Source organism: Peromyscus eremicus, chromosome 17 (genome assembly GCF_949786415.1).
Source record: "Peromyscus eremicus chromosome 17, PerEre_H2_v1, whole genome shotgun sequence".
NCBI lineage: Eukaryota > Metazoa > Chordata > Mammalia > Rodentia > Cricetidae > Peromyscus > Peromyscus eremicus.
Window position 1 is genome coordinate 6,689,725 of NC_081433.1, and position 21,317 is coordinate 6,711,041.

Genomic DNA, 21,317 nt, shown 5'->3' on the forward strand with positions numbered 1-21,317 from the left:
TTGGGGACAGTCCTATGCTGGTCCATGAGCTCACATGTGTGCACTTTTTTCACAGGTGGTTCAGCATCTGATGACTTTCAGTGATCACACTTTACAATTTTGTATCTTCACCCAGCTTTCAGGTTCTCTAGGTGTAAATCACTGCTTCTACCGATACAAAGTGTCTCACAGTTGACTCTTCTGCAGCCGGATTCCCAGTCTAGGTCTGAATGTGGAAGGAACTGGTCTCAGCCGGAAGCATTGGGCTCGCTCTTGGTTTACTTATGCTTAGGAAATGGCTTGTTTTCTGTGGGGCTGTTTTCCATCCTGCAGGCAGAGTTCTTTCAACGAGAAGGAACACCTCCCGTTCTTTAACATGGAAAATTAGACAGAGAGGCATTGCATGAAGATTTAGGCGAGCAACCCCTGGTGGGGACCCAAGGTCTGTTCGGGCGTTTTGGACTCCTGTGGTGGTTGAGAAGATACTAGGGGTGCCAGACAGGCAGTGGGTTTGGGGACCTGTAGCCTGGGACAGAGCCTGGTGCTGTGCCATGGTGGTTGGAGGGAGTGCAGACAGAGAAGAGCAGAGCCATAGAGACTGGGCAGGTGTCACCTCACACACAGAGGCATAGAGTCCCCTACTCAGGGACCAGAATTCATATAGCAGGAGGCAAGGGATATGGAGGATGTGTGACCTGAACTCCCCAGAAAACACTCATCAGAGTGTCTGGGGTGAAAATATGGAAATGTGTCTCTCTCCGTTTATTCCCATGAGCCTGAATTGACATCCTGCCCCAGAGAACATTAAAGCCAATGTTAGACGACACGTACCACCCCACAGCCAACAATAGGCAGACCCTCTACCGCAGCTCATCCCTGAGACCTTCTCGGCTCATGCAGGGGAGGCTTTGGTGTGGAGGCCTGCTGTGAGAGGGCTGTGCCTTCTGTCACATGGCTTTGAGCAGTAAAGCTTCCTTCTGTTTTTTTCATTCCAGAGAAGCCCGTGTCACCCAAATCGGGAACCTTGAAGAGCCCCCCCAAAGGGTTCGATACGACTGCCATCAACAAGAGCTATTACAATGTGGTGAGTACCCGCAGGACAGCCCCCAGGTCTGCAGACTCTGAAGGCAGCCGTCGTGGATGCACTGCTGGTGTCCTACAGGGAGATCGGGTGTGTGGGGACTGCCCACTCCTTGTCACTGTGGTGCTGTGACTGTGAATGTATGACTTAGAATCCTTCCATGCTTCAGGCGCCAGTAGGACTGGTTGGAGTGGACTAGAGGTCCTCTAGCTTTATAGGTTCTGGTTTATTTTGTCTATTGCTCTTTCTCTCTTGAGAGTTAGAGGCAGGGCCTAGGTCAGTGGTTCTCGGACTTCTTAATGCTGTGACCCTTTAATACAGTTCCTCATGTTGTTGTGGTGACCCCAACCATAAAATTATTTTTATTGCTACTTCATAACTAATTTTGCTACTATTAGAATCATAATGTAAGTATCTGTGTTTTCCGATGGTGTTAGGTGACCCCTGTGAAGGGTTGTTCAACTCGTAAAGGTGTTGTGACCCACAGGTTGAGAACCACTGGCCTAGACTCCGAACAGTAAAGACAGGTATTACAGTGTGGCCCCCTTGACTCCCCTGCTCTCCCTCTGCCCGGCTTCAGCTGCGTGGTGGACTCTGACTTGTGATAGTGCTGTCGGAGCGTCCCCGTGGAGGAGGCTTTGTGGCCTGCACCTGAGGTTGGCCTCCTTGGTGTGCATTCAGCTCTCCACTGGGTCCCCGATGTCGGCAGCCTTGCTGAGATTCTGATGGTGTGGTGCAGGGAAGGGGTACATGTCCCACTCTAACTGTCCTTGCTGCTTAGCCATGGAGTGGTTTTGAGATGAGCTGCTATCTGCCTGAGCAGTGACTTGACCTGCAATATGAGGTTGGTATTGCTAGCATTGGCCTTGTAATGTGAAGAGAATTTGCGATTAGCCTTTGGGTGCTGGTAGAGTGCCATAGAGGGCACTGGGAAGCACACTTAGAAATTTTGGAAACAAAATGCATGGCTGAGGCCACCATGCCAGTCTGTTTGCAAGCAGGTCTCCTGGTTGCTTTAGAGGATGCCCATGAGATGTAGTCCAGTGACCTGATCATGAAGGTATAAGAGACATACCTGTGACAGGAATGACTGTCTGAACTGGATGGATCCTGACGGTGAAGCTGCTGCTTCCACTCTTAGCATGATGGCAGACATCTTTCCCACCAGGGAAAGTCCAGTAAGGACTTGGATGCCCTACTCTGAGGCACTAACAGTCTTGTGTATGTCTTCATTCATCCCTGAAGGGCTGCTCACTTAACAGGCTTCCCCTTCTTCTCAGCACATTGTGTTGTTAAAGAAAGTAACTCTGCTCATGCTTAGTATCACAGGAATGCAGGGTGGCTTTTTCCTTGACATGCTTACACAAACTGAGTGATAGGTAACAGTCACAAGTTATACTCTACAAGTGTCCACAGCAGACATGCATCTTGGAAGCTGCTAGACACCCCTGTGCTTTCTCCTGTGCTCCTGTGTTGCACTGAACTTGTCCTCTGCTCCCTGCAGCCTCTTTGGTGTTGGGCCAAAGAAGAGAGAGTGGCAGGCACTGTGAGCCCAGGATTTGCTTCATCCAATCTTTGGTCTTTTACTTTGATCAAGATTTCTTTTATATCCCATGTCTTAGATAGTTTTCTATTTCTGTGAAGAGATACTATGACCAAAATGATTTATGAAAGAAAACATTTACTGGGGCTCACAGTTGCAGAGAGCTAGAGACTGATTTTCATGGTAGGGAGCATGGTGGCAGGCAGCCAGGCAGGTGTGGTAAGAGCTCAGAGCTTATATCTGATCCCAGAGCAGGGGGGTGGGGGGGTGGGAGGAGAGAGACAGACTGAGGATGGCATAGACTTTTGAAACCTCAGAACCCAACCCCTAGTGACACACCTCCTCCAACAAGGCCACACCCCTTAATCCTTCCCAAACAGTTCTACCCACTGGGGACTAAGCATTCAAACATAAGCCAGTGAAGGGCATTCTCATCCTGTGACCTTGGGAGTCTGACAGGTGAGCTTGGGAAGACCTCCAGTATGAGTCCCTGGCTCTCCTGGGAGGGCCCCACTTCCTGTGTCCTATCCACAGTTTCTATGGAAGTGGGGCACCGGCCAGCTCCTCAATGGATTTCCTTCCTTTTGTTCTTATGGAACTGCTTGTTTTTTGTGGGCCAAGATGACACAGGCTGTAGTGTGAGGTGACAGCTGGAGCTCAGGACAGTGAGGAACTGAGTGCCTGGTGAGTGAGTGGTGAGTTACCTAGCCCCTGGGGATTCTGAAGACCTGCTGACCTAGAAGGTTCCTCAGAGAGAGGCTCTGCGTGGCAGTCCTGGTAGGCTGGGGACAGTGTTAGGTGGGTAGGTAGCATTTCTTGCTTCCTAAGTCAGAATTGTCATAACTCAGGAAGATTCCTTTTTATAAAAGGAGGAAGTGGATGGCTGGGTTTCAGGTGTGCCTGAGTCTACATACCTAGTGAGTCTGCACAGTGCAGAGGGGTGTGGGTGTGTGAGTCCCTACAGACTGCTGTTTTGACATGAATTGTTTGCGCCTACTTTTGTCTGATAAATTTTTTAAAACGTTATTTTCCTTTTTAAAAATAATTTGTAGGCGGAGTTTTCCTGTGCTGGCAGCTGCTCTCGAATAACCACTCAGAATCTTAATATTAATTATAAATGCTCGGCCAATAGCTCAGGCTTGTTACTAGCTAACTCTATATTTTCTGTGCTTTGCCATGTGGCTTCGCACCTTTTCGCAGTACAGCATGCCCGTCTTGCTTCTCTCTATGCCTGCTCGAGACTCCTGACTCCACCCTTCTTCCCCCCAGCATTCTCAGTTTGGTTCTCCTGCCTAACCTTATCCCCTTCCACTATTGGCCAGTCAGCTTGTTTATTAATCCAATCATAGCCACATATGTTCACACCATGTAAAGGAATATTCCTCAATAATTTATTTGTATTTTGTGTGCATGGTGTTTTGCCTGTATGTATGTCTGTGTGAGGGTGTTGGATCCCCTGGAACTAGAACTACAGACAATTATGATCTGCCATGTAGGTGCTGGGAATTGAACCCAGGTCATCTGGAAGAGCGGCCAGTGCTCTTAACCTCTGAGCCATCTCTCCAGCCCCTTATCTGGTAAATCTTTAACGTTTAGAAGAAATGTCTCTCTCAAACCTAGTAAGAATATATCGAGTTAGGAATATTCTGTAGTAAAACCATTTGTTTTAATAGGTAGATATTAAAGCACACTTGTCTGCCAGTTCAGTGGGTTCTAGATGTCAAGAGGTTATTAAAGGCAAGTGTAAACAAGACACTGTCTTAGTTTCTTTTCCTGTTCCTGTGGTAAAAGACCTGACAGAGCAACTTCAGAAGGATTTCTTTTGGCGCTCAGTGTCGAGTCACAGTCCACTCTGGCGGGAAGTCAGAAGGCAGGCGATAGAAGCAGCTAGTCATGTGTCCTCACTCACAGCCCAGTATCGTAGCTCAGGGAATGGTGCCACCCACAGTGGGCAGGTCTTCCCCCTTCTTAACCCAACCAAGATAATTCCCATAGGCATGCCCAGAAGCTCATCTCCAAAGTGATTCCAGATTCACAAAGATGACAGTTGAGATTAGCCATCACACTGTTGAGTCAGTGATAACAGGGTGGGTCCTGCTGTGTCCTTGTGACCTGCAGAGTTGTGGAACCAGTGGGAGATTTACACCTCTTCACCACCACTGTTGTGCTCACAGAGCACTCGGGCTGCTTGACAGACGCTGTGTTATGATTGGAGTCCAACTTCGCAGTTCACATTCTGAAAATGTAGATAGACTGGACTAGAGTGGGACAGGTCTCAGTCCAAGTGCCTGCGTGGAAGCGTGAGGACTGGGTTTGAATCCCCAGCATCCACATAGGAGCCAGGCAAGTGCCCGTGAAGTGGAGACAGGCGATCCGATCCCTAGAGCTCACTAAGTGAAGTAGCAAGTTCCGGGTTCCCCATCTCAAAATCCTAAAATGGGGAGTAGTTGAGGAAGACTTCCAAGTGCTGACTTCTTGAGTCCACATGTACACACATGCACACCTGTATACACATGCACACCTCTGCACACCTGTACACCCATGCACACCAATGCATACATGCATATCTGTCTCATGCACACATACACACATGCATACCCATACAAACAAAAAAGACTAGACTTCATGGTGGTATCTGGTAGGCGTGGTTGGCCGAGTGGAAGACTTGAGGAGTTATGCCATGTCACTTTTCCTGTGTGCATAAACTAGGATTGTATTGCAGACATTTGGGTTTAGTTTATGGTGAGCTTTGGAGGAATCTGAAAAAAAAGATGTACTATTTTATGGTTCTTATATGTAAGTCTTTTATAGACGTTTGACCTTTGCAGTGCTTAGGGTGGAGCCCAGGCCCCCACACATGCTGGGCAGGCACTCTGCCATTGAGTACCACCTCTAGCCCTGTAGATTAGTTATTTTTAAGGAATACACGGACATCTCAAGTCAGAGAGGCTGAGCGTGAGTGTGATGCACAGTATGGGAGTTAGTCCTTCTTGAATTGGTTTGTTTCAAGGCAGAAAGTCTTAGGAACATCTGTGTGGCTGCGGAGGGTGCCCGCCCCCCTGTGTGGCACTGTTGTATGACTGGACAGTTCTATGTCTCGTGACTCAGAGCCAGCCATGCCGCCTGGATTTTTCCCTTTGGCCTTCTTTAGCACTGTGGGTCACAAAGTCTGCATCTCCCTGAACACTGCTATATTCTGGGTTCCCAGTCATGGTGTGATGGAGCTGTGGCGGCTGGGGTGAGATCCATGGGGTCCTGCAGCAGCCACCGTGTGCTTGAGGCACAAAGAGGAGGAGAGGTGAGGCTGGTGACTGGCAGACTCAGGCCAGGAGGGGTTGGTGGTCCCAGTGTAAACAGGTGTAAGTGTGTGCTGGGTATGTGCTTCTGCAGACACCGGTGGATCTTACTTGGTTTTCTGGAGAGCATTGCAGAATGGTCTGAAAGCAGTATGTGTACTAGTCAGTAGTTGGAGTGGAGCAGTTTAGTGAACGTGGCTTCTGTGGGGTGCTTTGTGGCATTCTTTTGGGAAGCCTTGGCGTGTGTCTGTCTGTTTTCAGGGCTGTGGCTGAGGAAGGCTGGTGTGTCCTAGGTCTCTGTACCATGACGGACGCTCAGCGCACTTTTCCTTCTTCGCCCATCACCGTAGGAGTGTGCTAGGTTTCCCAGGTGCTGTCTCTTCTCGCTGTGCTGCAGCGTTACCTTAGAGCTCCGCCTCTTACCCACCCCAGAACCGTTCTTTTCTCCTTGGACCCAAGGGTGATGGTGACCGCCCTCTTCTGCTGCTGCTTTTTGAGGACGGTGTCTGGTTTAAATGCCTGTCTCTGGGGCAGTCTCTGGAGTCACAGTGTGCTCTGTCACCAGGCCTTTGACACTTGGGTTCACTGAGTGTGTTAGGAGGACATTGTCATTGTGGGTGCAGCATCCAGATTTCCCCACAAAGGAATGAACTCCCTGCATGGTCCCTCCCCTTCCTGGCTGTCTCCCAGCTGTCCCCATGAATAAGTCCATTCATGATGAAGCCCGAGTTGGGCATCAGCGGAGACAGAGCCTACGGTGTTTCTTCTTGGGGTTGAGTGTGTAAGCTGCTCATGACACTCCATCTACTTGGGGCTCCTTTGAGCTCACAGAGCCAGTGCTGAACTGAAGAGCAGTCAGATGGTGCATGTGAAGGCTGAAGTGTTTTAACTTGTGTTTAGATGACCAGAAATCATGGTCAGGAACCCAAAAGCGCTGCTGTCTGGGCCTCCTCTTTCAGTCTGTGTGATGAGTTAGTAGGCGGGTGTGGGCTTTGTGAGGCAGGTAGGACATAGCATTCAGGAAGTGCTCAGAAAGCCCACACTGTGTGACCTACTTAAAACAGCCCCGGTTGTCTAAAGGGTGGGATAGAAAGGGCTGGGAAGGACTTCCCTCTCTCATGGGGGGCCCTGTAGAGCTCTGATTTCTCCCTTTGGACCTGGAGCTGCCCTATGGGGCTGGTGACAAAAGGGCCCACTGTTACTTTTTGGCTCTGCAGTTTACCAGGTGCCCAATATGGAAGAAGCTAACTTCTCTGCAAAGGAAACTTTATATGTATGTATGGGGGCGGGGAGGTGTCCTAGGTCTTGACCCCAGGGACTTGAGCTGCCAGGGACTATGTTCTCAGGCCATTCCCTCCTCCCCTTCTTATGTGGGAACAGTTTGTGCATGTTGTTCATGCTGTCCTTGAACTTGCCCCATAGGCCAAGCAGATCTTGAATTTGTGATTATCCTGCCTTGGCCTCCTGAGTGGCTGAGTGACAGGTCTGCACATGAGGCTTAGATAAAGGACTTGTCTTTGCAGGGATTACGACCCTGAGTAGCTGCTAGGTGCAAGGACAGGGGACAGGTGTGTGTTGGTGTTGGTGTTTCTGGCCCTGGCCTTGGGAAGTCCACACCTATCTTGCTTGGTCACGTGGCTGTGGTGTTGGTGGCTGCCGCTGGGAAGCATTTGTTTAAGTTTGTCTGTTTGGTATTTTGTGTTCGTCTGGAAGTTTTAGGAGTTCACTAGTTTTTGCTAAATTTGTTATACTAACTTAAGCTATTTGGAAAGATTTTATTTTATCTTTAGTTTATAATTACTCTGCTATCTTTAGGAAATGTCTATTTAAAGATTCTTTACTTTGATAGGCCTTTCATCTTCAATATATGTTGTGTGTGGGGTGATCTAAGACACCCCATCGTCTAACAAAAGTTCCTATTTCCCACAAGTTTGTTTAGACTCAGTCTAAAGCAGTGGTTCTCAACCTTCCTAACACTGTGACCCTTTACAGTTCCTCATGTTATGGTGACCCTGAACCATAAAATTATTTTCGTTGCTACTTCCTAACTGTAATTTTGCTACTTTTATGAATCGTAATATAAATATCTGATATGTGATTTCTGATATGCAACTCCCATGAAAGGGTAGTTTGACCCCAGTGGGTCACAACCTACAGGCTGAGAACCATTAGTAAAGTCCATGTATTTGAGATATGTTTTACAGACAGATTGTCTCCATTGCCTAAGTGCTTGGAACCAGAATTTTGGAGTTTGGGGGTTTGGGAATATTTGCATAGACTTTACTGGTTGAACATTCTTAAACCCAAACTCTGAAATGGTCCAAAGCCTAAAACTCGGAGTCTCCGAATAGAACTCAGAAAGCTTAAAATTCCTGATCACTTTGGGTTTGGGCTGCTTTGCCTAGGGATGCTCAGCTGCGTACACGAAAGAACAGGTTTTATCTAGTTCAGTGAGCTTCAACAAGTGTGTTGACTTGTGTAACCGCACACCCAAGTTGGAATATAGAGCCAGTCTGTCACCAGCACACTTATCTCCTGGTCGTCCCCACAGCCCGAATCTTGTCACAGCTTTTTAGAAACACATCGGCCCATTGATGCTTTGGGACTGTCCACACACAGTCTGTCCTTTGTCATTTGAGTAGACCTCGCCTACCTTGTCCAGGGATGGAATGTACTCTCACTCAGCCTAGGCATACCTCTTGTCAGTACGATGAAGTCAGACCTCTGGCCTTAATAATTCAGTACATAGGATTAGTACTTAATAACCACAAAGGAGTAAATGCATTATTAGTATTATATGCAGGCAACAAAATGTGACTTGAACAATGGTGATGAACTTACTAAAATTTATAAATTATGGCAAGTAACTCTTGCAGTGTGAATGATGGTGGTTTATTATTTATTGCAGGTGCTACAGAATATCCTAGAAACAGAGCATGAATATTCTAAGGAGCTGCAGTCTATGCTTTCGACCTATCTGCGGCCACTGCAGACCAGCGAGAAGTAAGTTGGCTAGAGAGTGCTCTTGAGTGCCAGCTAGTCTTCTCAGTCTGTGCTTGTGTTTGCAGAGGAGAGAGGGTGGAGGTCAGAGTGCCAGCTTGCCTGGGGCACAACATTGTGTTCATTAGGTTACAGCCCCCAGTAAGGCTTCATGGTAGGAAATCAGGATGCAAGTTAGACCACTGACAGACTTCTGCCTTTGTTTTTCTTGGCCTTAGGTTGAGTTCAGCAAACACTTCCTATTTAATGGGAAATCTAGAGGAAATCTCTTCCTTCCAGCAAGTGCTCGTACAGTCCTTAGAAGAATGTACCAAGTAAGTGAACTGCCAAAAGCTTATGAGTTTATATGGGTTTAGTTGCTATCGAAAGCATCAAGCTTAACATAATTTTAGAATTAATATTTCTGAAGATAGAAGCTATCTAACGAAAGTAAGATTAAAAATGTGCCTGCTGCTTTCCACCATCCAGATAGAGCCACGGGTGGTCGCAAATACACTGTCCCCTCCTGCTGTTTACAGGAAAGATAGTTAAGATAGCCACACCAAAAAATAAAACCTGGGGCTAGAGAAACGGCTCAGCAGCTGAGAGCACTTGTTGCTCTTATAGGGACTGGGGTTTGGTTCATGAGGGAAGTGGAGCAGAGAGGACACCCACGCTGGTGCAGCCCCAGCCTCCTTCCTAGGGTCACATGCCCCCTTTGGGAGCCTTTTGTTTTCTCTTTGTTTGTTTGATTCTGTTTCTAAAGGCGTGTGTTCTCTGGACGGGAGTCAGCACGGGTTTGGGCTGCAGGGGATGGAGTTGTGCCTGCTGTCCTGTTGCTGAGAGAGCTCGGAACTGCTCAGTCCTCTGGGAAGCTGGTTTCAGCTCCCGGTGGCTCTTGCTAGGATCTGACTTGAGATGCTGTGCTGTCTGTCTGGGTTAGTGCTTACCCTGAAACGTGGGAGCCGCTTTCTGTGTGGACACTGGCGTCTTGCTCCGGCATTCTGCCCAGTTTTATGGTAGTTTCTTTATTTGCCTGCACTTGTCTCTTCCATTTTGGAACTTGAGCTGGTGCCGGGCAGTATCCTCGGTCGTTTAAACTGCTTTCTGTTGGGGGTTTTAGAACTTCCTTCTCTTACCAGCTTCTTCATTTTTCTTGTCATTGCTTCGTGTTGTTTTTGTTGATTTGCACTGCAGGGGCTTGGGGTCAGAGCCTTAAGTGTGCCGAATGCGTGCTCTGCCCATGGCCTGCATGTGCCCAGCCCCGTCTACAAACGTGGATTGATGGGAGTTGTCCCTTGTCTGTCTTCTTAGATGCGGTAGCCGTGTCTCTTTCCTCAAGAGCAGTTAGACCCTAGGTCAGATGTTTTTGTGCTTCTGCTTTCTGCACATGGTTCATTCTGCCTCCTGTTAGGCCTATCGTCTTGTTAGCTTTTATTTCTTGTTTTGTTTCTGTTTTTGGCAGAAGTCTTTGTCCTCTTTGCCTGCTGTCTTAGTTAGGGTTTCCATTGCTGTGAAGAAATCTTCCCCAGAAGCATGTTGGGGAAGAAAGAGTTTATCTGGCTTACATGTCCTGAATCACGGTCCGCCGAGGGAAGCCAGGGCAGGAACTCAAACTGAGCAGGAACCTGGAGGAGAAGCTGATGCAGCGGCCACGGAGGAGTTCTCTTCCCTCACACGTTTCTAGCTTGGGTTAAGTTGACGTGACGCTGGCCAGCACAGCTGCTTACACTTGAGACCAGCACACAAAAAATGCTTTGGCAGCACTGACTGTGGGTCACGACTCACTGATTTAGCTTTGTTGAGGAGTTCTGGTATTAATTAGCTTTGGTCCTATTTCCTCTGGGTCATAGTCCCCAGGGAGCAGGAAGTCCTCTTTCCTATCAGTGTGCTAAGAATCTGGTGGATGTGGACTACTGGGGGTGTCCTCTCAGGCTCCCTGTTTGTGGCTGATGTCCTGTCCTAGGCCTACATTCTGGGGAGACAGGCAAAGCACTCCACTCTCCATCCCCACAGTGGGTTCCAGCCAGCTGTTCCTTTTGTTCTTGACCCATTACCATTGCCTAGAGGTGGGAGGAAGTGGCTCATCTCTAGCCCTGTGGCCTGCCGTGGAGGTGTCTTTAGGACTTATTCTCTAGCCCTGTGGCCTGCAGTGGAGGTGTCTTTAGGACTTATTCTCTAGCCCTGTGGCCTGCAGTGGAGGTGTCTTTAGGACTTATTCTCTAGCCCTGTGGCCTGCAGTGGAGGTGTCTTTAGGACGTATTCTCTAGCCCTGTGGCCTGCAGTGGAGGTGTCTTTAGGACGTATTCTCTAGCCCTGTGGCCTGCAGTGGAGGTGTCTTTAGGACTTATTCTCTAGCCCTGTGGCCTGCAGTGGAGGTGTCTTTAGCACTTACTCTCTAGCCCCATGGCCTGCCGTGGAGGTGTCTTTAGGACTTATTCTCTAGCCCTGTGGCCTGCAGTGGAGGTGTCTTTAGGACTTATTCTCTAGCCCTGTGGCCTGCAGTGGAGGTGTCTTTAGCACTTATTCTCTAGCCCCATGGCCTGCCGTGGAGGTGTCTTTAGGACTTATTCTCTAGCCCTGTGGCCTGCAGTGGAGGTGTCTTTAGGACTTATTCTCTAGCCCTGTGGCCTGCAGTGGAGGTGTCTTTAGCACTTACTCTCTAGCCCCATGGCCTGCAGTGGAGGTGTCTTTAGGACTTATTCTCTAGCCCCGTGGCCTGCCGTGGAGGTGTCTTTAGGACTTATTCTCTAGCCCGTGGCCTGCAGTGGAGGTGTCTTTAGGACGTATTCTTGTGCCACCTGCATTACTACATGGGTCAGAAACTTGCAGTTAGGCAGCCGTGTTTGGAAACTTCTAACTTTGTGTACAGTCTTTGAAGCTTCAGGACATACATTTTTCTCACCACACAGAGAACATAGATTTGGCAAGGTTGGTCAGTCATGTGGCATGTCAGACCTGGCCTTCTGGACACTGGGAGGTTAGCCCCTCAGCCTGTAAGAGTGGGCAGGGGCAGAAGAGTATGGGGACTGGGCAGAGGAGAAGAGCCTGGTGCATCTGCCACTTGCCAGTTTCTTCCTGTCTGATGGTATCTCTCTCTGTACCACACCACAGGTCTCCTGAGGCCCAACAGAGAGTTGGTGGTTGTTTCCTGAGCCTGATGCCGCAGATGAGGACCCTGTACCTCACTTACTGTGCCAACCACCCATCTGCTGTGAGCGTCCTCACAGAACATAGGTTTGTTGACTGAGACATCTGGGCCAGAAGGGAGGTGGGCAGCTCTGAACCTCTAGATACCACATGCCACGATGTTCATACTAAATGAGCCCAACACCCTCCTCAACACACACACACACACACACACACACACGCACACACACACACACACACGCACACACACACGCACACACGCACATGTGCACACTTCTTCCAACAAGGCCACTCCTACCCCAACAAGAATATACCTCCAATAATGCCACTCCCTATGTGTCTATGGACCATTTTCATGAGGGCTTGGATTTGGGCTCCAGCACCCATGTTACAAATGTTGAACATGGCCACATGTGTAACTCCTGGAACCCCATTGCTGTGGGTGGCAGAGACAGGAGGATTGGTAGAGTTTGCTGGCTGCTAGACTGGCTTGAGGTTAAAGGAGACAGGTAGTGTCGTAAGATTGTGGTGGAGAGTAAGAGCAGGACACCCAGCGTCCTTCCTGGCCTGCTCGTGTGTGCCTGCAGATGTCCACACCTGTAGACATATGTATGTACACCCCTCCCCCAGCCAAGCAACCAACAGGAAAACAAGAAGGTCCTTCTGAAGTCTCCTTTAGTCTGAGACCTTTTCTTTGGAGGAGATCCTGGAGGGGAGCTGGTAAGTGCTTAGGAAGTTGCTGCAAGCCATGTTGAGGCTTCAGAAGTCAGCTTTCTCGGGGCGGTGGGAGAGCTGGAGACTGGGTTGGGTTGGGGCAGTTGTGAGAGGAGCAGCTGTTTGAGGTGAGGACTGTTTGTAGGCAGATCACTCAGCGGCAGACCGCTTGCTGGAGCTGTTCAGTCTGATAGAAAATTGATGTGCAGGATCTCCCTTGCTTTCTGTGGTACCAGCCGTCTCCTTTGAGTTGGGAGGAGAGATTTCTGGGTGTTGGAGATGTTTTGGGGTAGTCTCGTTGTGGTGAGTGCTGGTATCATGCCAGGTGACAGAGCAAATGTCTAGTGGGCTCAGGATCGTCTTCTGATGCTAAAAGAGGCACAGCATTTCTATTCTGTTATCACAGCAACTTTATTATTATTGGTGGTTTCTTTTATAAATAGCAGTTCTGTATATTCAAGGATACTAATGGAAAAATATTCATCAGCATCCAGTTACATGTGCCTTTTATTTCTTAATGGGACATTTTGATTTAAAATTAAGAAGCACAACAAGTAAATACCTTGGGTGAACTGGCCTCACCTGCCTCCCTAGAGATGCAGCAGAGGCCAGAGTGGCGGAGCCCTTGTTCCTAGGGTGAGATGAGCGTTAGTGGACCATGCACGGTCACTCACAGCGGAGCACATGCAGTAAGGGCTCAATTTTGTTGTCTGACCTGCGTAAGAAAAGTGAGCGACCCGGACCTTTTCTGCTCCTTGGTGTGCTCAGGTGTGCAGGGAACACAGTGAAGCTGACTCCCGTCTGTTTAACCCCTGCAGTTCTGAGTGGAAGGGAGGGGCTGGAGTGCTGCACAGTCGGAGTTTTGGAAAGCAGAAGCCTGCACATTGGCCCCCTGTGTTCTCCTCCTTCTGCTCTGGGATGGGGCTGGGTCAGCCTCTTGTTCTCTTTAGCATAAAGCTTATATTCAGTTACAGGTTACAGTGACTCCTTGAGCTTAGAAGTTACGAAATTTCACAACAGCAAAGCCTAGATTTTACGTTTGTGTCTCTAAATTCTCTGTAGGAATTCTTGATGTAGTGAAACAGAAGGTAGGGAGCAAGTGAGATGTTATTGTCCCACCCCCTGACACGTTCTGGAGAGAGTCAGGGTGGGGTGTGAGAACAGAAATGGCAGTGGACAGCTCTGGGCAGAGTCTGACTGACTTCTTATGGGAGGGAGGTGGTCAAAGCAGCGGAGTGAGGAGGGGTGGGGGTGGGGGTGGGTGGGGCAGTCTGCTCACCTCACTCTGCTATTACCCTGGTGACTCTTCGGGTCCTGTCTGTAAGGCAAGCATGACATCTCAAAATAACAGGGGAAGGACACAGACGGGGTGTTGCCTGGGGAGTGTCCCCGCTGCCTGTTCAACGTGGCATGCTGAATGTGTGGAGTGGGGACCTTTGGGTCTGCTCTGAATAGCCTGGAACAACCAACTGGGTGTGAGTCCTGAGCTGTAAGGAGGAGAATCCTGAGCCAGCAGACAGAGCAGGATGTGGTGTTTGTGTGCTCTTCTGAGGTTCCTGAGCTGTGAGGGCTCCCCCTCAGGTTGCCACAGACCCCAGCACGCTCCTGAGGCGTAAGTCGGTGCTTTGAGCCATACGCTGTCCTGTCTGATCGCTTCTGTGGCCTGTAGATTCTGTTTTGATACCTGAGCCTAGTCTTTGAGTGTCTAAGTAAGGTCGTTACTCAAGTCTGAAAGCTTTGCTTTTGTAAGCTGGGGTGTAGTTCACTGGTGGGAAGGCTTGCCCAGAACATGCATACCCTGGGTTTAGGTTTGTTCTGCATTCTTAGGTGTGGGACTTGGTCCTCAGCAAGCGTTGTGGCCTAGCCCTGTGTGTGGATCTCCTGATGTGAATGCCATCATCAGCTCGGTCGGTTTCCACCCATGGGTACCTTTCCTTTGTTGTTCTGATAGTAGACACACGGTCCTGGGGCCACATGTGCTGAGTGGGTTTTAGAAGTTGTTCTGTCAGAACACATTTTCCACCAGTTTGTTACATCGTTCTGTCAAAAGAGCTGTAATGAATCGTTTCCTTTAATTACGATGCTAACGCGAAGCTCCAGGATGAATGAAACTGCCTAGGAGGTTTTGTGCCGTTCTGTTTCCTTTCTTTGCTGTGGATATCTTTCCTGGCAGCAGCAGAATGCTGAATGCAGATCCCATGCAGTTACTGTGGCTTGTTTAAATTGATTTTGTTCTTAGGAATTCTGGGCAGTGGTGCTGTGATTCCTGCTGTGACTGTGGTGACGTCTCACTAAACCCTGGACTGACTACCTTAATGATTGGGCCGTCTCCCTTGGTGGAAAAGGCTGTGGTTCCCTTGAAAGCGGGAGGCTCTGAATTAGAAAGGCAGTTTGATGGGGCTCTGCTTCATCAGCTGCTTCTTTCAGAGAAAGCTGCTCACCATCGTGCGTTAGGGAGAGCGAGTGAGGATGGAGACAGTATGCTTGGCAGGACTTTGAGCCTAGAACAAACCCACCAGGTGAGCTGTGAGAAAGCTGTCCTCGGCCGAGGGCCCAGCAGAAACCGAAGACCCTGGGCAGTGCTGAAATTTGAAATTTGAAATTTGTCGTAGGAAACATGCTGAGCGGTGAAATGGCTGTGGAAGGGAGCAGAGTGTTTAAGACTTGTTTTCATGCTCTCGGAATTGTGGGAATGCCGTTTGCCTCCACCTGCTTTCTGCGTATTCTGTGGGGATGAGAGGGGGTGATGCTGTGACATCTCCCTCGTGCCAGAACCTGTACCTGGCCCTGTCCGTCTATGCTGCTTCTAGAGAATGTGGTCTTTCACCAGGACTTGGGTGCACACCTCACGTTAGGGTGTGGCCCTTCATGTAAGTCTCTGAGGTACAAGAGACAGCTGTGGAAGCTCTTACCAGTTTACTCCAGTCTACTCTCTGGAGACCTCTGAGAGCTTGTAAAGGGTCCCATGAAGCCAACATGTCTAGGGCCCCTTTGTCAATGGGACTGGGTAACATCTGTGCACTTGAGGAGAGAGTGGTTTCGGGTACTTACCACATCACATGGTAACCAGCACATCTGTGAGTGTAAAGCTGCGGCCACCAACGTAGGCCATTTTGTCTTAGAAGAAGCTAGCTGTGACACAGAGCTCTGGCCCCATGTCGCTAACTGGAGCCTCTTCTCTCTCCCTCCCTTGCCCCTGCTGCTCAGTGAGGACCTGGGTGAGTTCATGGAATCGAAAGGTGCCAGCAGTCCTGGGATCCTGGTGCTGACCACTGGCCTCAGCAAGCCCTTCATGCGCCTGGACAAGTACCCAACGCTGCTGAAGGAGCTGGAGAGACACATGGAGGTGCCTCTGCTCCCTGGCTTGAGGCCCTGAGCCTCGTCAGACCTCCTGTCTGTGAGACTACCCCAGAGTTTGTAACTTAGTGCTTTGCAGAGGTCTCCTCCTCATCCAGCCCTAGAAGAGAGTAGCGTCTTCTTACTTCTCATGCCCCCGTCTGCCCACCAGGTGCACCAAAGCTGCAAAGCATGGTTGTCAAGTAGTGTTGGGTGTCCTGTCAGCATTTAGCTACAAGCAGTAGGAGCCTGAGTTGCAAGGTGATAATGAGAATGTTTATTATAATCTGGGATAGCAGCTTGGAGAGCTGACAGGGACCCTGGTCCTGCTTATTCCTAGGCTTGGGTGTGTCTGTGGACCTTCTTCAGAACTGTTCGGCTCAGCTCTGCCCTTAGATGGCAGGATAGTCAGAGATGGCTGTAAACAGGCGTGTGGCCATGCTCTCATGAAGCTTTGTTTACAGAACAGCATTGCTTACTGACCCCTTAAGACAGTTTTGTTCCAAATTAATTTTCCTCGGGTTTGTTGACGCCATGATCCCTTAAAAGATAAGCAGCCCTCAAACACTGAGAGGCTAAGGGCTGAACAGTATCAAAAGGTTTTAGGCTAGTCTCCAGGATGCTTTCAGTGTGAAAGTTAATCGTGTCTTTTTTTTCTCCACAGGATTATCATCCTGATAGACAAGATATTCAGAAGTCCATGACTGCCTTCAAAAACCTTTCAGTAAGTGATTTCAGTTACTATACTTTCTCTCAGACAGTATCAGGACAAGTGCATATTGAATTAACACCCACTGGAAAAGACACACAGTAAACAGGTGATTTGTGAGTTGAAATAGTGTTTATTGGGATGAGGTAAAGGATGCACATAGCAGCAGTCCATGGCCAGTCAAGTCTCCCTCTTGAGTGCACTGAGACACCACAGCCAGAACTGGCATGATCGAAGTTCAAAGAGGACACAGCATAGTGTTTGCTGTACATGCCGAAGTTCTTTAACTGCTCCGCCTTCAAATCCAGGGCACTTCAGTGACATTCAGGACACAGGTCCTCACTTGTCATATTGTCCAGCTGTGACTTAGAGACATGTTCCCGTGTATAGCACATGTTACTTCCTCCTCTTGGGCTTGTCTGCTGGCAGACGCTGATGAAGCCAGAAGGAAATGTTCTTCTGGTCCACTGTACATGGCTTCCTGAAACCGACGGAACTGCCTGTAAAGTCTAAGGCCAGACTGGCACGTGTGCGCTTTGTTTCCTTGGCTTGATTCCGCCACTCCTTACAGTCACGCCGATCGTCGTTCGGCTGGTACAGAACAGTCATTGTAAAAGCAAAAGCAGTGTGATGGGAACAAGGTTCTGGAAGCTTCTGTCTGTAAACGGGTGTGTGCTGTGTCCCACAGGCCCAGTGTCAAGAAGTACGAAAAAGGAAAGAGCTGGAGCTGCAGATTCTGACGGAGCCCATCCGGAGCTGGGAGGGGGATGACATAAAGACACTGGGCAGTGTTACGTACATGTCCCAAGTCACGATTCAGTGCGCGGGAAGCGAGGTACTGGGGCCCACCTCTACCACCATGCCTGTCCCACTCCTAAGGTTCTGTATTTCGGGTCTAGAATAATGGCAGGTGCTGCTGACGGTACATGGAGACTCACACTTGTGGCCCACTTTTTATCCCTGACAACGTGGAGAGCTTCGATGTGTGTGGAAAGCTCACAGCAGATGGGCGTGTTGCCGGTTCATATATCCACCTGGGATCAGCTTGGTCCAGAGCCCTGTGAGCTGGGAGGGAGTCCACCCAAGACTGGAAGAGACCAGCATGGGTCTCATCTGTACAGGTGTCCTCTAGAGACACTTGCGTGGCCTGGCTCAGCCTTCTCGGTAGAGCACACTTTGGGGAGCCTGGTGTTTTATGGCACTGGCTTGTGTGTATTCCAGTGTTTACTTATGGGAGTCCTAGCTTTGATGCTGGCGTGTTAAGTGACATCCCTCCCCAGTGGCAGTTGGTGTGGATGGGTGACCATTGGGGGAGGTAGTCCATTTGATGGTGGGGCAGACTTGAGCTTCACCGTCCACATACACAGCCACTTGGACAGAGAAGAAGCAGAACTTGCCCTGAGTGTTGCCACCACATTCCAGTGTAGATACTGTAAGAAAATTGTCACTTTCTTCTTTTACCACACTGACCTGAAACACTCAGATCTTTCAAAAATTTGTTCCTTAATCAAATGGTTTTATGTGTGTGGGTGTTTTGCCCACATGCATGTTTTTGTACAAGGTTGTGCAGTGTAGGCCAGAAGAGGGTGCTAATCCCCGGGAACTGGAGTTACAGACAGTTGTGAGCTGCCTTGTGGGTGCCGGGAATTGAACCTGGGTCCTCTAGAAGAGCAGCCAGTGCTCTTAAACCACAGAGCCATCTCCAGCCCCTTAACTATGTGATTTTTAAGGTGGGTTTTAGGTCACTATGCAACATTTCCCAAAGTGCTAAGTCTCCCTAACAGTGGTGGGTGTTACTCGAAAAAGAATCAGAGCCGTCATGCCCTCTAGGCAAGAGGTCTTCTGTTGGTACTCCCCAGCCTGTGTGCCTCCAAGAGAACATAACAGGTCAACAGGTCATTCATTTCAGCAACTTCTTTAGGGTACAGACACACCCCGCCCCCCGCCAATTCCTGCCACCCTTTGAGTGGATGTGACATTGTGAAGAACGTGCTTGGGAAAGCTGTTTACTGTACTTACCACATTGAAAGGCATGGCTCAAATGCTGGAGGACCCATGCCTATTTCTTTGACTTTGAGATTCTCAGGACTTTTGTCTCTTAGACATGTGTGTTCTCTATGACTTTTGTTACCTTGAAGCAAATGATATTTAATGCATAGGAGTGTTTTAAGTTTTCCATGTAAACCAGAAATCAAACGGATGAGAGCAACGTTTACTTCACATTTTGTCCGAGTTCTCGTGTAGCCTGAAGAACCCACCTGTCCCCATCTCTCGTTAAAATTTTCTAAGTTCTTTTTCTTTGTGACATGAACAGGAAGTTACCAAGTAGTATTCAGAGGTACTCCACACAGGGTTGGAGAGATGGCTCAGTGGTTAAGAACACTTGATGTTCTTCCCAAGGACCTGGGTTTGATTTCCAGCACACACATGGCAGCTCACAACTATCTGTAACTCTAGTTCCAGGGGATCCAACACCTTCTTGTGGCCTCTTTGGGTGCTGTACTCATGTGGTACACAGACATACATGCAATGCAGAAAGACATTCATACACATAAACAATACCAATAAGTAAGCCTTTAGTTTTTTTTTTTTTTTTTTTAAGACAAGATCTCTCAGTTACATAGCTCTGACTGTCCTAGAACTCAGTATATAGAACCGACTGACTTGGAACACAGAGATCCGCCTGCCTCTGCCTCAGGAGTGCTGGGATTAAAGGCGTGGGCCACCACACCTGACTAAATAAACCTTAAAAATAGAAAAAGAAGACAAAGGCATCTCACAGGAGCTTGCAAGCTCAGGGTTCTTGAGTCACATAGTCACTTCCTGCTTTGAAAATGTAATGGTGTGTGCTTATTCTGTACTGACTATAGTTCTCTGGCTGTGCGAAGGGTATTGTAGACTTGCTTATACTTTGTCAGCATTTAACACTGCTCGTATAATTTGGTAGAAATCTCAATTAGGAAATACAGTGTATGGTCCACGGGTCTGGACTGAAGCTCCAGACACATTTGTGAATAGCTCTTTCTGATGCAGGAGAAGAATGAGCGCTACCTCCTGCTCTTCCCAAGCCTTCTGCTCATGTTGTCTGCCAGTCCCAGGATGAGTGGTTTCATCTACCAGGTGAGGACACTTACACTGATGCTTCGTTGTGTGTGGTGGACGTCAGAATTGTTTTCAGGATGCTTTTGAATTTATGGATTCATACTGGACGTGCGTGTAAATGTACAGTATGTGGCACTATAACGTCACGACTGTGTCCTTACCTGTGAGTTCACTTCCGTTGCGTCTTCCCGTGTGACTGGAGAGAAGTGTACATTTGTGAGCAGTCCGTGCCGGTCTCTCTCACAGACTGCATTGTCCCTGCAAAGCAGGTTGCTTCTCTGGGCTTTCATGTTCTGTTGTGCACAGCCCAGGTTCAGCTGGGTGCTGGGGGCTCAGAAAGACTGTTTGTTGTAAGGGATAGAGCACCCCAGACAAATACACTGGGTGTGTCACCTGGTCATCTAACCTTTTGTAACTCATCATTTAATGTATTTTAATCATTTCCCGGAGAAGATTTTGAGAGCTGATTGTAGGAGAAAGCTTGCGGGGCCCTTTCTTTTTGTTGCCACAGGAACTAGTGGTGGGGCTGTTAGGTAGGTCCAGGAGGTGCTCCTAGAGTCCAGCCTCCGCATACGGCTCTAATGCCAGTCACTGCTTTGCCTTCAAGTGGCAAGGAGTGTAGAGTCCTGAGGGGAAGGTGTGGCTTGGTCTGCCCGGAGGGTTGTCACCACTGCTGTTCCCAAGGAGCCTTTCTAGATGGCAGAGCAGATAGGTGTGAGAAGACTCAGAATGGAAGGCCCCCTGAGGAGAGGCCGGGTGGCTGAGGTGCCAGAGAGGCAAGTCCCCTTGAGAGGTGCCTCTTCCTGGTTCCCGTTCATGCCCCAGAGCCTCAGCCTCGGCTGGTACTTGTGCCGGGATCATCTATTGTGGCATGCCTTGGAGATGATGCCTCAGCAGCAGGATGCTGTCTTTGTACTCCAGACAGTTCCTGAGTTGGTGCTAATCAGCCCTGGTGATGGTCATCACCTCCAGTGCTCATCTCTGCAGGTGGAGCACTGACTGCTGGCCCACGGGCATGCATGCAACCCCAGTACCTGGAGGTGAAGTGCAGCCGTCTGCTGGGCTCCCAGCTTCGCCGTTGGCTGTTTGGAGTGGGTGTTGTGTTTTAACCTGGAGTAGGGCACAAGGTGGGGAAACTGTCCTGTGCAGTGCTGGACATTGGCAGCCTCTCCAGCCTCCACTGCCACATAGCAGGGGTTCCTGTCAGGTTCTGACACTGCTCCATGTTCCCTGAGCCCAGGTCAGCAGGTGTCCTAGCTTGCTTTGGACTGCTGTTTACACCGTAACCAAAGAAACCTGAGAGTTAAGGGTGTTTGGCTTACCTGTCCAGATCACAGTCTGTCACTCGAGGAAGTCAAGGCAGGAAAGCGGGGGCAGAGGCGGGGTCTACGGAGCAGTGCGGCTTGCTGCCCAAGGGTAGTGCTTCCC

General features: G+C 49.2%; 1 protein-coding gene across 2 annotated transcripts in view; it reads left to right on the top strand.

Moving 5' to 3' along the window:
• The window catches only part of Arhgef7 (Rho guanine nucleotide exchange factor 7), a 108,706-nt gene that overhangs the window by 67,526 nt on the left and 19,863 nt on the right, over positions 1-21,317 (top strand). For both annotated transcript variants that reach the window (XM_059244662.1, XM_059244663.1), the window contains exons 6-13: positions 975-1,063; positions 8,808-8,902; positions 9,118-9,213; positions 11,993-12,115; positions 15,950-16,088; positions 16,743-16,802; positions 17,476-17,622; positions 19,821-19,907. In XM_059244662.1, the coding sequence (XP_059100645.1) occupies positions 975-1,063; positions 8,808-8,902; positions 9,118-9,213; positions 11,993-12,115; positions 15,950-16,088; positions 16,743-16,802; positions 17,476-17,622; positions 19,821-19,907 (836 nt within the window). The remainder of the gene's footprint in view (positions 1-974; positions 1,064-8,807; positions 8,903-9,117; positions 9,214-11,992; positions 12,116-15,949; positions 16,089-16,742; positions 16,803-17,475; positions 17,623-19,820; positions 19,908-21,317) is intronic.